The sequence below is a fragment of the Chenopodium quinoa genome, unplaced genomic scaffold, assembly GCF_001683475.1.
Source record: "Chenopodium quinoa cultivar QQ74 unplaced genomic scaffold, ASM168347v1, whole genome shotgun sequence".
In the NCBI taxonomy this organism is placed as follows: Eukaryota; Viridiplantae; Streptophyta; class Magnoliopsida; order Caryophyllales; family Amaranthaceae; genus Chenopodium; species Chenopodium quinoa.
In genome coordinates this window covers 8115490-8130316 of record NW_018742390.1, presented here as the reverse complement: position 1 = coordinate 8130316, position 14827 = coordinate 8115490, and the positions used below count along the sequence as shown (strand labels likewise).

General features: G+C 35.1%; 2 protein-coding genes across 2 annotated transcripts; one reads left to right on the top strand and one right to left on the bottom strand.

The window, feature by feature from the left end:
* Positions 1 to 631: 631 nt before the first annotated feature.
* LOC110700734 (protein ENHANCED PSEUDOMONAS SUSCEPTIBILTY 1-like) lies at positions 632 to 2197 on the bottom strand. Its single transcript, XM_021878339.1, has one exon. The coding sequence runs from the start codon at positions 2183 to 2185 to the stop codon at positions 722 to 724; it is 1464 nt and encodes a 487-aa protein (XP_021734031.1). The 5' UTR covers positions 2186 to 2197; the 3' UTR covers positions 632 to 721.
* A 5371-nt stretch (positions 2198 to 7568) lies between these two features.
* Positions 7569 to 8309, top strand: LOC110701419. Its single transcript, XM_021879080.1, has one exon. The coding sequence runs from the start codon at positions 7569 to 7571 to the stop codon at positions 8307 to 8309; it is 741 nt and encodes a 246-aa protein (XP_021734772.1).
* The last annotated feature ends 6518 nt before the right edge of the window (positions 8310 to 14827 follow it).

Sequence of the window (14827 nt, the reverse complement as noted above, 5' to 3'; positions counted from 1 at the left end):
ATATTAGTAAAAAAAAAAAAATACCAAAATAATTAGATGAATTGAATAAGATCTTACATGACTACTCCGTATATTATACTCTCTCCGTCCCTTAATTACATTCCTATTTTTAAATTTATACGGGAATCAAGGAATTTGGAGTAACCTTAAAACTCATGATTAGAAAGTACAATGGAAATTACAAGACATTTATTGATGTATTGAATAAAACAAAGATAGAATGTTATTAAATGAAGCAAATGTCATCAATCCTTTGAAAAGAAAGGATCAATCACATTTATTTATGAAAAATAAAAAGAACAATTATATTCAATTATAGTGCTGCACATGGATTCATAATGTTATGAGTGAAAAAATTATGGTTTCTATGCAACCATTAACCGTAAAATAGAAAAATAATTAATGTAATGCCACATCACAACTATTTAGGGATAGTTTGGAAATATTTGATAAAAATTCACTCATTAAAAAGGGAAAGTATAAATATAATTTTAAAACACTCAAAGACTCAAAGTATGAATGAGTAGTCAATGACAATTTGTGGTAAAAAAATTTGACCCAAATACTGCCAATAATAGTGGGGCAAAACTTTAGACCAATACGCAAGGAGTAATTGTCAACATGTGATACGGAGTACAATAAATTTTTATTTCATTACGGAGTTGTTGGTAGTGCAATAAACAAAAAGCATAAAAATACATGCAAGATTTAATAACCCATTTTAGGAAACATAATTCATAAATTCTTCATCCAATAATAGAGCACTCATATATTCAGGCAGAAGACCCACTTGTAAATCCACACTACCTGGACCATCACGACCCGGAAAAGCTGTAAGCTTACCATCAGCTCTATTGGTATACCCGGTCCGAATAGCCACCAGTTTTCCAAGCCCAAATTCGGCCCCGGAAAAATCAAACCTGGGTGAACCACCCATCACCACACAATTAGTCCCTAACGATATGAACCCAGGAGACTCAATTGTAGGACTCTCACCAGATGACAGCACCAACGCTTCACGGGCTGTTTCGGCATTTACAGTATCTACCTCATCATGGATCAGCATGGTTGCGTAACCTAACCCGTTTTTGAGCAGCTCACCTGCTTTGGCAGTCGCGGTTGCAGCCACGAAACAGTTAGCTAAGTGGTCTGGTGACAGAGGCGGTTCTATGCGAGACCTTATGTTTACTGCCATTGCGAACTTGGTTTCTTCCTCAGATGGAAGGTTTCGAGCTCGGGTGATGCTCTGCCAGATAAACCCACATAAGGCTTTAAATGATGACAGTTGTGGCATACTGCTGTTGTTGGCCTCGGCATTAGCTTTGATCTTGAGTTTTGACATTGTTGCAGCTGAGAAGTGAAAGACTCTGTCTCTTAGTAAGTGATCTTTGTCGAATCGGGTTATGAACTCGTTAGGTTCCTTGAATGGGAGTTTGATGATTGGGAATCCTTCGGAAATTGATGGAGGGAACTTAATCACTGGTTTTCGTAGTATAACATCTTTTGTTCCTTCCCCTGAAACAAATATATTAGACAACACGTTAAGAAAATGAGACAAAGATGTACCGTCAGTTACACAATGGTTAATGCAGCATCCGATAAACAACCCATCTGCCACCTCTGTCATCTGAACAGATAACAATGCCCTTGTGTGGCCATCGTGATTGACTTGTCTCTCGCCAAGATCAAAAAATGACTGGACCACCAAAGGGACGTCTGTGGTAGGGTTGACAATGTTGTCAACAGTGACATCTGAGGCGGAAGCATGGATGAGCCTAGCTCCGGGGCCGGATTTGCAATCGACGAAGATAGAGCAACTATGTTCTTCGTCGTAGGTTTTGGTAACAAGACGACCAGCCAAAGGATAAAAGTGAACAAGGGCATGAGAAAGAGAGAGTTTAAGGTTGTCAAAGAAATTATTAGATTTGTATGATGAGGTTCTAAATAAGAGACCATATTGTGTGTTACCTAATGATATCAAATGTAAGGCTAAGGGACTTAGGTAATGGTATCTTTCGGAGTCCTCGACGTCGGATTTTGGTCGGACAAAGCATTCTGAAATAAGCTTAACCGGAGACATTTTGGAAATTGTGGTGCAAAAAATTGAATGCCTTGGTTCAGCGTTAAATAGAGAAAATACAAGTTCATTTTCATGATAAACGGAATAACGTTTATCTAGTGGCATTTTTATAAATAAATTAAAAACTTTTGTCAAATGTAAACCCTAACAATATTGATTTATTTATAAAAACGCCATAATGAGTGAAATTTTATATTGATTTATTTACAAAATTGCTATTAGATAAATGTTTTTTTTTGTTTATCACGAAGATGAATGGGGGCTTCCTCAAAATAATGAGAGGAATTTTGGAAAATAATGCAATGATAAATTAAATTAATTTTGCCAGCTTTCATACTTTTTTCTTTTTTTGTTTATCATGAAGATGAATGGGGGCTTCCTCAAAATAATGAGAGGAATTTTGGAAAATAATGCAATGATAAATTAAATTAATTTTGCCAGCTTTCATACTTTTTTCTTTTTTTGGTTTTACTCTACTCCGTACTAACTCTGCATCATATTAATAATTTAAAAGCAACAAATATTGCCAGCTATAACTCTATAAGACATAATTTCATTTTGCAATACTGTAAATTATATCTTACACAGATTTCAACAAACACAAAATATAAGAAAAAGACAGGTTAGTTGATTTTATTGAATTTATAATGATAAATATTATTGTATTATATCTTATACAAATTTCAACAAACACAAAATTTAAGCAAAAGACAAGTTAGTTGGTTTTATTGAATTTATAATGATAAATTATTGTCATACTACATCCAAATCCACTCCCTTGCTTGTTATTGCCTCATGAGCAGAGTTCAATGATTACACAGAAGAAAGAAGTTACCTTACTTAAGATTTTCCTATCGATCAATACTATCTCCATGGAGAATGAATTGTGACAATTTTTTTTTAAGGAAAAATACACTTAAATAATTTCAACTAGTACCTCTGTTTCATATTATTTACAACGATTTGACATAAAATGAAGAGGAAAAATGTCAAATCGTTGCAAATAATATGAAACGGAGGTAGTATTAGCGATTTATTGGATTGGTGGTTGAAATAATGAAAATAAAGGCGAGGGGTCGGGCTTGGATTGCCGCTGCAAATGTGCAATTGGGAGATTGCAGCCTTGCAGGTGGTTGATTGCGACTGTGTTGGTTTTGGGGTTTAGGAGGGGTCTACTGGTTGTTTTATGGGGTTATAGGTGGCAGTCGGTTGCTTTAGGGGGTTATAGGTGGTGGCCGATCAGTTCCCGGTGGGGTTAGGGGTTGGGCTAATGGTTTTACGGTGGGGGAAGAGAAGGGGGGGAGTGGCTAGGGTGAAATGAGATTATTAAATAATAAACCTTAGTTAGAATTATTAAAAGTAAATTGCTAATAGATTATTTAAGTGTATTTTTCCTTTTATTATAGAAAATTAATAGTAAATCTTTAAGTTTTGTACTATTTATATACTATATTAATTCTGATAAAAGGAAAAATACATTTTAATATACAAACTTGATTGGCCTATTGACGAATCAAAATTTAACATGTTTAGTGCTATTAATCTGAATCCAAATTAAAGGTGCAAGAAATTATATAGTCATATACTAGTAAGATTTTATAAGCTCTTTTATATAAATACGTTTTAAGATCTGCTTATACTCCGTATTGGAGAAGTGGAGAACGTAAAAGTGAAATAGTACAAACAAAAAGAAAGAAAAGATGTGTATAAACTATAAAATAGTATATTAGCATGTTCTTGACCTTTTTACCTACAAGGCTACAATGAGGATTGAGGAGACATAGATATAAAAAATGACCTATCTATAATATAATTGCACAATTAATTTACCACAATCCCTCACATTTCCGATCTTCAATAACCACCAACATTTCACTTTAGGTAATTTTCTTTCGCGTATAATGCATACCGTGTAAAGCACTGGTATGCTCTAGTAATAAGAAATACAAAATAAGATCCCTACTGCTCTTTTTTAAACTAGGATTGTCCTTGCTTTAAAACAAATTGCATCCATTTGATTAGATTAAACAATAGCTTCGCATGTTCAACGCTCTTTACTTGAACAGAATAAAGAACTTTATTCATGTGCTTCACGTGAATGTAGTTAAGAAATATTTGGAAAAGATCGATAAAGTTGATAATCAAAGGTTTTCATATGAATGGTAAACCCTTCTTTTAACAAACCAATGATAATTAATTTATTATGCTATACTACTGCATTCATATTTTAAAAAGTTATATGCTCTTTTAATTAATTACTAAAAGAGCATTAATCATCAATCGTCAATAAAAATATGCTAAAAGACACACCATCAATGACACATGTCATCTTCTAATGTGTCCTTATTATATTTTATTTAATAAAAACAAAAAAAAAACTTTTAAAAAATTGATAGAAAATATATGCACAATATTTAGTTTCAAAATTTAGGAAAAAAAAATTATAGAATAATATATTTATAAAATTAAATTCCTATATTATTAATTACACAAAAAAAAATCATGAATATATATTTTCACCTAAACATAATTGGTGAATGAAAAATTATCATATTTGAAATTTAAAAAAAATACCACTAGCAATCATTGTCCAGCAGCAATTACCACCATCAACAACCATGCATCATCAAGCACATCACCTAAAATTTTTATACACCCAGGTGTACTGTATACCCAATTAATTTAAGGTTAATTGTGGTTTCTCAAAAAAAAAAAACTTAGGGTTAAAATTTGCTTTTCATTTGATGATAAAATGAAAAACAATCATCAAAATGAGAATACATAAGCATGAGTGTACGATACACCCGGGTGCATATAACAACCTCTCCACATCACCAATGATGACCTTTCCCGGCCCTTTGTTTCATCCTAACCTATTTGCCTTAGGTTAGGTGATATGTTATATACCAAGTATAAAGAAAAATTATCTCTTTATTATTTTAATTAAATTTCATATCACATATTAATCACATGACAATACGAGGAGTTCTTTTGCCTTATAAATTGCTTTACTTGATGGTCTCGATCTCTTTTCTTTTCTCAATGTGAGACACTTATATTTGTTGTTTGGGAGGACTATGCATCAACACTTCCCTTCAAATTCGGAAGACTGCATCAACACTCCCCCTTACATTGACCCTAAAAATTGAGTATATAACCATTAAAGGTTCCAACCGTAGGCTTGGCTCCGATACCATGTTAATTAAATGAGTTTTAGCTACACTCGAAACTAAGATAGAAAGAAGGAGTTCACTTTAGAAGTCCAAAAAAAGTTTTGATTCAAAAATTATATGGTAATAAGAGAATTGGCCTATTTATTTCGAGTTGACGTCAAAGATTACGTTTGATTAAACACCTTAAGCTGAAAGCCACAACTTGAACTTTGAAAAAGCATGTACACACCTTAGAAACTCAATAACTTCAAAAAAAATAGCTTAGAAAAACCCAAAGTTTATTTATTGTATGTTCAATTTAATTTTGTTTCATAGTCCGTCAAGCTAAGCTATGCAAGGAAAATAAATAAATAAATAAAATAAATAAAACTATGCATGATTGCAAGATATTTATTTTCAGACATATTCAAACCACTAGTTGATTATTTAGTGAGAGCTGCTATATATTCCATTAATAATTCAGGTGCAAACAACAAATTTATCTGCAATATATTTAGTCACACTTTGTAAGATTTGCTTTCAGTTTTGCATTCATTAGCAACAAAAGAATACAATCACTAAAGCCAAAAAAAAAATGTGGGAAAAATTCCATCTAAATAGTAGATAAAGGATATTGTAACAAGACTATGCTGTAATGTAGCTATATCATACTGAATATTTTGGGATAATTTTTTGGATAATTAATTGTTAAGTTATGGTAAATGAGCTAATCCAGTATTTAATTAACTTGTGATGTCAAATTAGACTCTTAAGTTATGGTGAATGAGCTAATCCAGTATTTTAAATTACCTAGTGATGTCAAATTAGACTGTTAAGTTATGGTGAATGAGCTAATCTAGTACGTATTGTTAACTTAGTGTAATAAATGGTGAATTATTCTTATGTGGAAGTGTATTTAGGCGCATAGGGCCTATGTACTTCACAAGCACATAGAAGGGCATTTTGGAATATATATATATATATATATATATATATATATATATATATATATATATATATATATATATATATATATATATATATATATATATATATTTCTCTCCCTTAATGGTACATTAGTAGATTTATTGTACTATTATACATGCAGCGGTACTTTTTGCCATCAAATTTTACACCACTGTTACAAATAATAATGTATGCTCATTATAGCTTGTAATTATCTCTTTTATGACTATCTTAAGTATGGTTTTAAAAGCATTCTTGTAACCCTTCATATGTCATTAGTTTATATTAACCCTCTCATGAATGAACTCTTCATTGTACATATAGGTTACAATTTTCACATCATGTATATATATAGATGGTCATGAAATGGATGAATAAAAAATAATACAGTTGCCTATCTATATCTCTCTCTTATATTTTTCCTTTCCCCTTATTTTATAACACGTTATCAGCACAACGTTCTACCAAATTGCATTAGAAGGTCTTGATGTCCGATTAACTGATACTACATACCTTTGGATACTACATTATAGTCAATCCATATGTAAGTATCTTATGATGTTAATATTCTGAGTTGAATAATTATGTTTGACTTGTGTGCACTAATAATTTTAAAGTTATTCATCTTATATTCTTGATATTTTAATACTGCTTTTGGATTTTAGTATTAAACATTCACAATTTTATTCGTTTGCTAGCTTATTGAAACATTAGTAGTTATGTTAATTAAAAATTGTAAGTGGGCTCCTTTTTACATGTTGACTTAATATTACCCCTTGTCACTTGCCTTTAGTTGAAATACTAATTTTGTGTTATATATATTTATGTGTGTCATCTGTTTTATGATCGATTATTCATTGTAATTTGTCTATATTTTAAGATTTTGTTACATATGATTCATGAATATATTATTCCCATACATACTTTTGCCTAGATATATACTCTATCCAAGATTGATTTATGAAATTATAAGTTTTGCCATAATTGTGATAATCTAATATTTCTGTACAACTTTTATATTTTTTTTTATTATTTCATGTTTTTTCATTATCCTTATTTTATTTGTATACATTTTTATTATCAACCATTATGTTATGATATGTATATGTTTGATGTTTTATGAGATCTAATTTTGAATATTATTTTATATAGTGAAATATGTCAAACCTTACCAAGCTTGAATTTGTGGCCCTTGATATTACCGGAAAGAATTATTTATCATGGTGTTAGATGCTGAAATACACCTAAATGCTAAAGGCCTTGGTGAAACAATTTAGGATGGTAATGAAGCAACACTCCAAGATAAGGCAAAGGCCATGATATTCCTTCTCCATCACCTCCATGAAGGACTCAAAAATGAATATTTAACTATGAAAGACCCACAAATCCTTTGGAGTAATCTAAAGGAAAGGTATGACCACCAAAAAACAGTAATACTACCTAGAGCTCGTTATGATTGGTTGAATTTGAGATTGCAAGATTTTAAATTTGTTAGTGAGTATAACTCAGCTATGTTTAAAATAACTTCTCAATTGAAATTATGTGGAGAAAATATTACTGATGCAGAAATGCTTGAAAAGACATACTCCATTTTCCATGCTAATAATATTGTAGTGCAGACACAATATAGAGAAAAAGGATTTCAAAAATATTCTGAATTAATATATTGTCTTCTTGTGGCCGAGCAAAATAACGAGCTGTTAATGAAAAATCATGAATCATGTCCTACTAGCTCTACTCCATTCCCTGAAGCGAATGTGACAACCCATAACGGGAAAGAAACTAAAAACAGAGACCACGTCGGCATTAGTGGTCGAGGTAGAGGTCGTGGCCAATGGAGCGGCTGGGGTCGTGGACGAGGATATGGTAGAGGTTGTGGAGGTCATTTCACAAACTCACATTCCCACCAGAATTGGGAATGTAGGGATGATAAAGAGAAAAGTGATACCAATATATGTTACCGTTGTGGAGGAAAAGGCCATTGGTCTCGGGTTTGTAGAGCTCCAAAGCATCTTGTTGAACTTTACCAAGAATCATTGAAGAAAGGAAAGAAAGTTGAGGCAAACCTTGTTCTTGAAGATGGAGAAGGTTATATTGATTTTTGCAATTGACAAGCTAAAGTCGTATCACCCAATCAAAAGTAATTCATAAATCCTCTAGCTAATGCAGATAGGGAAGTAGGGTCGAATCCATAGGGAAACAAGGCTTTCTATTCCTAATTAGTTATTATAATCTAAAATTATTAAGTAACCAAAATATTGTAATCGAAAGATAACTAAACTATAGGAGTAAAAGTAGGAGGGAAATCAATGAAATAAAAGCCTAGGGCATAGGTTCACCAACAAATAATATTCCAGGGTAAAGCATAAAAATCAAACATCAATGTATCAATTAATCAGATCATAAAGGGCTTTCGCTACGTATTACAATCACATAATTAATCTACCGGTATTAAATCTCATCTCTCGAATCTCGACTTAACCATTTATAAATTAACCTGCATATTGAAACAAGACCTAAACATCAATTTTCATCTCTCGAATCTCGAATCAATATTGTCAAACTCATGCATAAAAGATCAGGCCTAATCTAGTCACAGAGCATTAAATCAATCAATAGGAAATTAATCTAGCATTGATAATCAATAACAATAAATTACCCCTTCATATTATTTATGGATCCCCATAAACCCTAGAAATAAAAATACTCACACATAACTAAATCTAAACTAATCAAAGCAATAAAATAAGACATGATGAAAGAATTAAAATAAATAACTGAGATTAAAGTAGAAGAAATCGTTACCAAAGTAATCTGGAATTAAGAGTAGAGTTAAGGACAAAATATAAGAGAGAGAAACTAATCTAAAAGCTAAGTAGAGAGAGAAAATCTAAGAGAAGAATTAAGAAAGAGTAAAAGAAGATACTAAACTCGCTTAACGGAAAAGTATTTATGCTAAGCAAGAATCCTAAACTAAAACAAATTTAAACGACGCTAATTGACTCCTAAAACTGACACGCGCCCGATCGGGCGAGGCACCGCCTGATAGGGCCCGCCTTTTTCCTCATCAGGTATGTTTCTCGCGCCCGGTCGGGCGCGAATTCGGGCGCCAACTTTACTTCCCCCGCCCGGCCGGGCGCGCCTTCAGGCGGGAACTTCTTTGGCCGGGCAGCACTCTTGGGCCACTCTTTGGAGTTCTATTGGGCTCCAGTTCTTGGGCTAATCTGGATTTTCTCTTCGGGTCTTGAATGCTTGGTCCAAATGCCCCGATATCACATATACCAAGCCCTTAATCACCGGTTCGGATCGATGGCTCCAACCGGCCTTGGGCTATAGAAACAGGTCGTGCTTCTCCAATGCTCGTAGTTGCTCCATAATATCTCGGAAAAATGCTCTAAAAGCGCAAATCCCTACAAAAGTCAACCAAATCTACGAAAACACTAGAAAACACCAATTAGTAATAAAAGTGCATGTCAACGAATTTTCTCATTCCTATATCATTCAAAAATCGTTTAACAAAATCATACAAACCATAAGATTCAAGAGTAGGGCGAAGTAACCACCGTGAAGAATTACCTCCCGCCCGGCAAGGTGTTCTAGTTGTTCCTTTTTCTCCTGGCTAGCAATTCGGATTGTTGGCCAATAAGAGAGTTGCAAATCTGGATTGTACTCCTCCCTTGAGCTATAACTCCTTCTGAAAATTGATCGAGCCCGGCCTCTTTGAAGCCATAGTAGAAAAATGGGTATGAAAAATATTTGATTGAAACTTGAAAATTTTTATGTAGGATTGTAGAGGATGAAGAGAAGATTAAGAATATGTAAAAATTATTGAATTTGGGTAAGAAATGAAGAGAAGATCTTAGAGAGAAGGTAGAGGTTTTAAGGTTTTAGAGAGAGAAAGTTATAGAGGAAAAGAGAAAAGAAGAAAGAAAGAAGAAGGAAGAAGAAGAAAAGGGGGCGGCTAGTGTCGCGCCTGGTCGGGCGGACCGTCGCCCGATCGGGCGATCTGAAATTTTAATTTTGCTTTCCTCACGTGCTCGGTCGGGCGCCCTTCGCCCGATCAGGCAATCTTGTGCCCGAAATTTCTTCCACTCTCGAGCTCGGTCGGGCGCCCATCGCCTGATTGGGCGATCTTAAATGTTCGTATATGTCAAATTTTGCGCCCGATCGGGCGAAAATTATGCTTTTTCAACCCTTGCTCTCGCGCCCGTTCGGGCGAGCTTCGCCCGATCGGGCCCGAGGCTAATTGGACGATCTTTTTTGGCTTTCTTCTTTTCTTTAATTTTTAGCTAACTCTTTTCCTTCAAACCTGTACAAAAACTCATAAAACTCATTAAATTCCCTCCTCTCATTAGAAAAAGAAATAAAAACTAGTCTAAAAAGCATTAAAATACAGGTTGCCTCCCGCAAAGCGCTGGTTTATCTAGGTCCCGCACGAGCTTCTTACCAAGTACAAGATCTAGGACCCTTGGCCTAACGCTTGGTCGTCAGGTGGTTTCTCACCCGGTTGAGCGATGTTTAGGCTACGACGTGGCTTCCTGACATACCCTGTGGGACGCCAATTCACTTTATCTGGTGGATCCTCCTTGACTTGGACTGGGGGCTCTTCAATGCTACGCACTAAAGATCCCTCTTTGATCGATGGTTGCTTCAAATTGTCACTACATTTAGCACTTGCAACTCGATCTGGCGGAACACTTATTGTAGGCTCAATTACCATAGCTTGCTTGTTTAATTCCACCTTCTCATCCTCATAGCCAAGTGTAGAGGTCTCTTTCTATTGCATCAACTTCCTTCTGCCATTTCTCTAACTCATCTGTAAAATATGCAACACGAGATACCGCTTCCAAGTGATCTTTTACAAGAGCTCGGGGCTTGTTAGAATAATTTTGAACCACATCAACACTAAAGCACTTCTCCTCTGTCATGGGGCTTTTAGGGGTATTATTAAGATTAAAAATAATTTTATCTTCCCCTACTGATAGTGTTAATTTACCACATCTCACATCTATAACTGCTTCTTCAGTGTTAAGGAATGGTCTACCCAAAATAATTGGGGTTTGCATATCCTCAGCCATATCAAGAACAACAAAATCAGCAGGTATGTAAAATTTACCTACTCTTACAGGAACATCCTCTAAAACACCTAAGGGGTATTTAAAAGAACGGCCGGTCATTTGTAGAGTAATGTTAGTAGCTTTTAATTTACCCATATTTAGCTTGGAACACACAGATAATGGCATAACACTAACGCTAGCGCCCAAATCACATAATGCATTATCAGTCATTAGATTTCCAATATGACAAGGGATAGAAAAACTAACCGGATCTTTCAGTTTAGGTGGAGATTTATTTTGAAGTACGACACTACACTCTGCAGTGAAAGCTACTGTCTCTACCTCACTAATAGACCTTTTTCTTGTCAATATTTCCTTCACGAATTTTGCATATGCAGGAATTTGTGTAATTAATTCAGTGAAGGGAACTGTAACCTGCAAATCTTTTACCATCTCCAGAAACTTACCTAACTGCTTATCCAAATTTTATTTCAAGGGACGATTGGGGAATGGAAGTTTGATAACTAGCTTTGGAGAATTATTGCTCTCATCTAGAGTTTCTACCTTCCCTGGAGTCGTACCCTGCAATGTAAAATCAGATATATTAGTACTACTCTTTAGCCCTGCAGGGCTATTAGCTACATTGTCAGGTTTAATGGAATCAAGATTAGCATTATTTAATAAAACAGGTTCATCATATCTGGGCATAGGGGGCCCTTCATAGTGTGAACCACTCCTTAGAGTAATTTCATAGGCTTGATCCGTAGGCCTGGTCGGATGTGCTGGCAGGGCTCCCAGTTGACGGGCTAGCAGAGTAGCAGAAATTTACGCAATTTGATTATCTATAATTTTATTATGTGCTAGGATCGAATCAATTTGGGCATCTCTACTCTCCATGTGCTTCTACATATTAGCCAGCATCGCTCTAATTTCTACCAAAGCAGGGTCGGAAGATGAGGAGGGTTGTTGTGGTTGGTTCTTCTGGCCAGCATTGGGGTGGTAATATTTCTGCTGTTGTTGTTGTGGCGCCTGTGATTCTTGTGGAGGTGGTGGATTTTGAACATTGGTGCTCCGGTAGGAAAGGTACATATGATTCCGATACCCAGGATTGTAGGTGTTGGAGTATGGGTTATTCTACCTATAAGCTTGAAAGGCATTGACTTGCTCCACGGAACTCCTGCAATCTTGTTCCCAAAGACCTAGAATTCCACAATTTTCACAGAAAGCCTCATTAGAATTATTATTAATTGCAGAAACATTAGCTACATTTGCAGTACTAAGATTATCTAATTTCTGGCAGATAGAGGTTAATTGAGCTTGTAAAAAGGATACAGAGTCGACACTATGTTTCCCTTTATTAGCAAAACCTCTAGGATTCCCATATTGGGAATTATGTATCGCCATATCTTCGATAACTTGACCTGCATCATCAACATTAAGGTTCATAAACCTCCCACTAGCTTCAGAATCCAATATTATTCTAGATGAATTTCCAATCCCATTGTAAAAGGCTTGGATCAACTGCTATTGTGCCAGATTATGGTGGGGACATTCTCTCTGTAGGTCCTTGAACCTCTACCATGCTTCATATAAAGTTTCATCGGCTTCTTGGGCAAAGTTCTGAATTGCACTCCGTAGTACAACTGTTCTCTCTACAGGATAATATTTGTTATAAAAATTCAAAACAAGAGTTTCCCAGTCAGTTATACAAAGTGCAGTTCTATTTAAACCATTAAACCATAATTTGGCTTTTCCACTTAAAGAAAAAGGAAGGAGAATCTCTCTGATTTGGTCTTGTGTGACCCCAGCTTGCCTGATAGTATTACAGTACTGGCAGTAGTCTGCAATATGAAGATTTGGGTCTTTACCCTTAGCTCCACTAAATTGCTTCCTTTCTATCATCGTTATAAATTGGGGTTTAATCTCAAACTGTACCCCATCAAGAGCTGGAGTGGGAGTAAGGTGTGGAAAATTTGTAAGCTTTGGTTGTGAGTAATCACTAAGCTTCTTAGGAACAGCCATCTCTGATTCTGGATCTGAAGATACCTCTGAATCGCTAGAATCAGTTGGAGGGTCTCGGTGATTATTATTATCACCAGAACCCGCCAGGATTTGCTTGTAGAAATTCTTTTATCTATGGAAGGATCGTTCGATCTCCGGATTGAATGAGATATAACCTGATCTGGAACACCTGGTCATAAACAAAGAACTAGAAGCAAATATGAGACTTGCCTCAGAGAACTAGGGACAAAAAGAAATAACCTAGACTATAAAAATAAAACCGTTTTCCAGGCAACGACGCCAATTTTTGAAAGGCTAAAGTCGTATCAACCAATAAAAAGTAATTCCTAAATCCTCTAGCTAATGCGGATAGGGAAGTAGGGTCGAATCCACAGGGAAACAAGTATTTCTATTCCTAATTAGTTATTATAATCTAAATTATTAAGTAACAAAAATATTGTAATCGAAGGATAACTAAACTATAGGAGTAAAAGTAGGAGGGGAATCAATGAAATAAAGCCTAGGGCATAGGTTCACCAATAAATAATATTCCAGGGTAAAGCATAATAATCAAACATCAATGTATCAATTAATCATATCATAAAGGGCTTTCGCTACGTATTACAATCACATAATTAATCTACCGGTATTAAATCTCATCTCTCGAATCTCGACTTAACCATTTATAAATTAACCTGCCTATTGAAACAAGACCTAAACATCAATTCTCATCTCTCGAATCTCGAATCAATATTGTCAGACTCATGCATAAAAGATCAAGCCTAATCTAGTCACAGAGCATTAAATCAATCAATAGGAAATTAATCTAGCATTGATAATCAACAACAATAAATTACCCCTTCATATTATTTATGGATACCCACAAACCCTAGAAATAAAACTACTCACACATAACTAAATCTAAACTAATCAAAGCAATAAAATAAGACATGATGAATTAATTAAAATAAATAACTGAGATTAAAGTAGAAGAAATCGTTACCAAAGTAATCTGGAATTAAGAGTAGAGTTAAGAACAAAGTATAAGAGAGAGAAACTAATCTAAAAGCTACATAGAGAGAGAAAATCTAAGAGAAGAATTAAGAAATAGAAAAAGAAGATACTAAACTCGCTTAATGGAAAAGTATTTATATTTAGCAAGAATCCTAAAACTAAAACAAATTTAAACGACGCTAATCGACTCCTAAAACTAACACACGCCCGATCGGGCGAGGCACCGCCCGATCAAGCCCGCCTTTTTGCTCATCAGGTATGTTTCTCGCGCCCGGCCGGGCGCGAGTTCAGGCGTCGGCTTTACTTCGCCCGCCGGCCGGGCGCGCCTTCAGGTGGGAACTCCTTTGGTCGAGCGGCACTCTTGGGACACTCTTTAGACTTCTATTGGGCTCCAATTCTTCGGGCCAATCTGGATTTCATATTCGGGTCTTGAATGTTTGGTCCAAATGCCCCAGTATCACATATACCGAGCCCTTGATCAACTGTTCGATGGCTCCAACCGGCCCTGGGTTATAGAAACTGATCGTGATTCTCCAATGCTCGTAGTTGCTTCATAA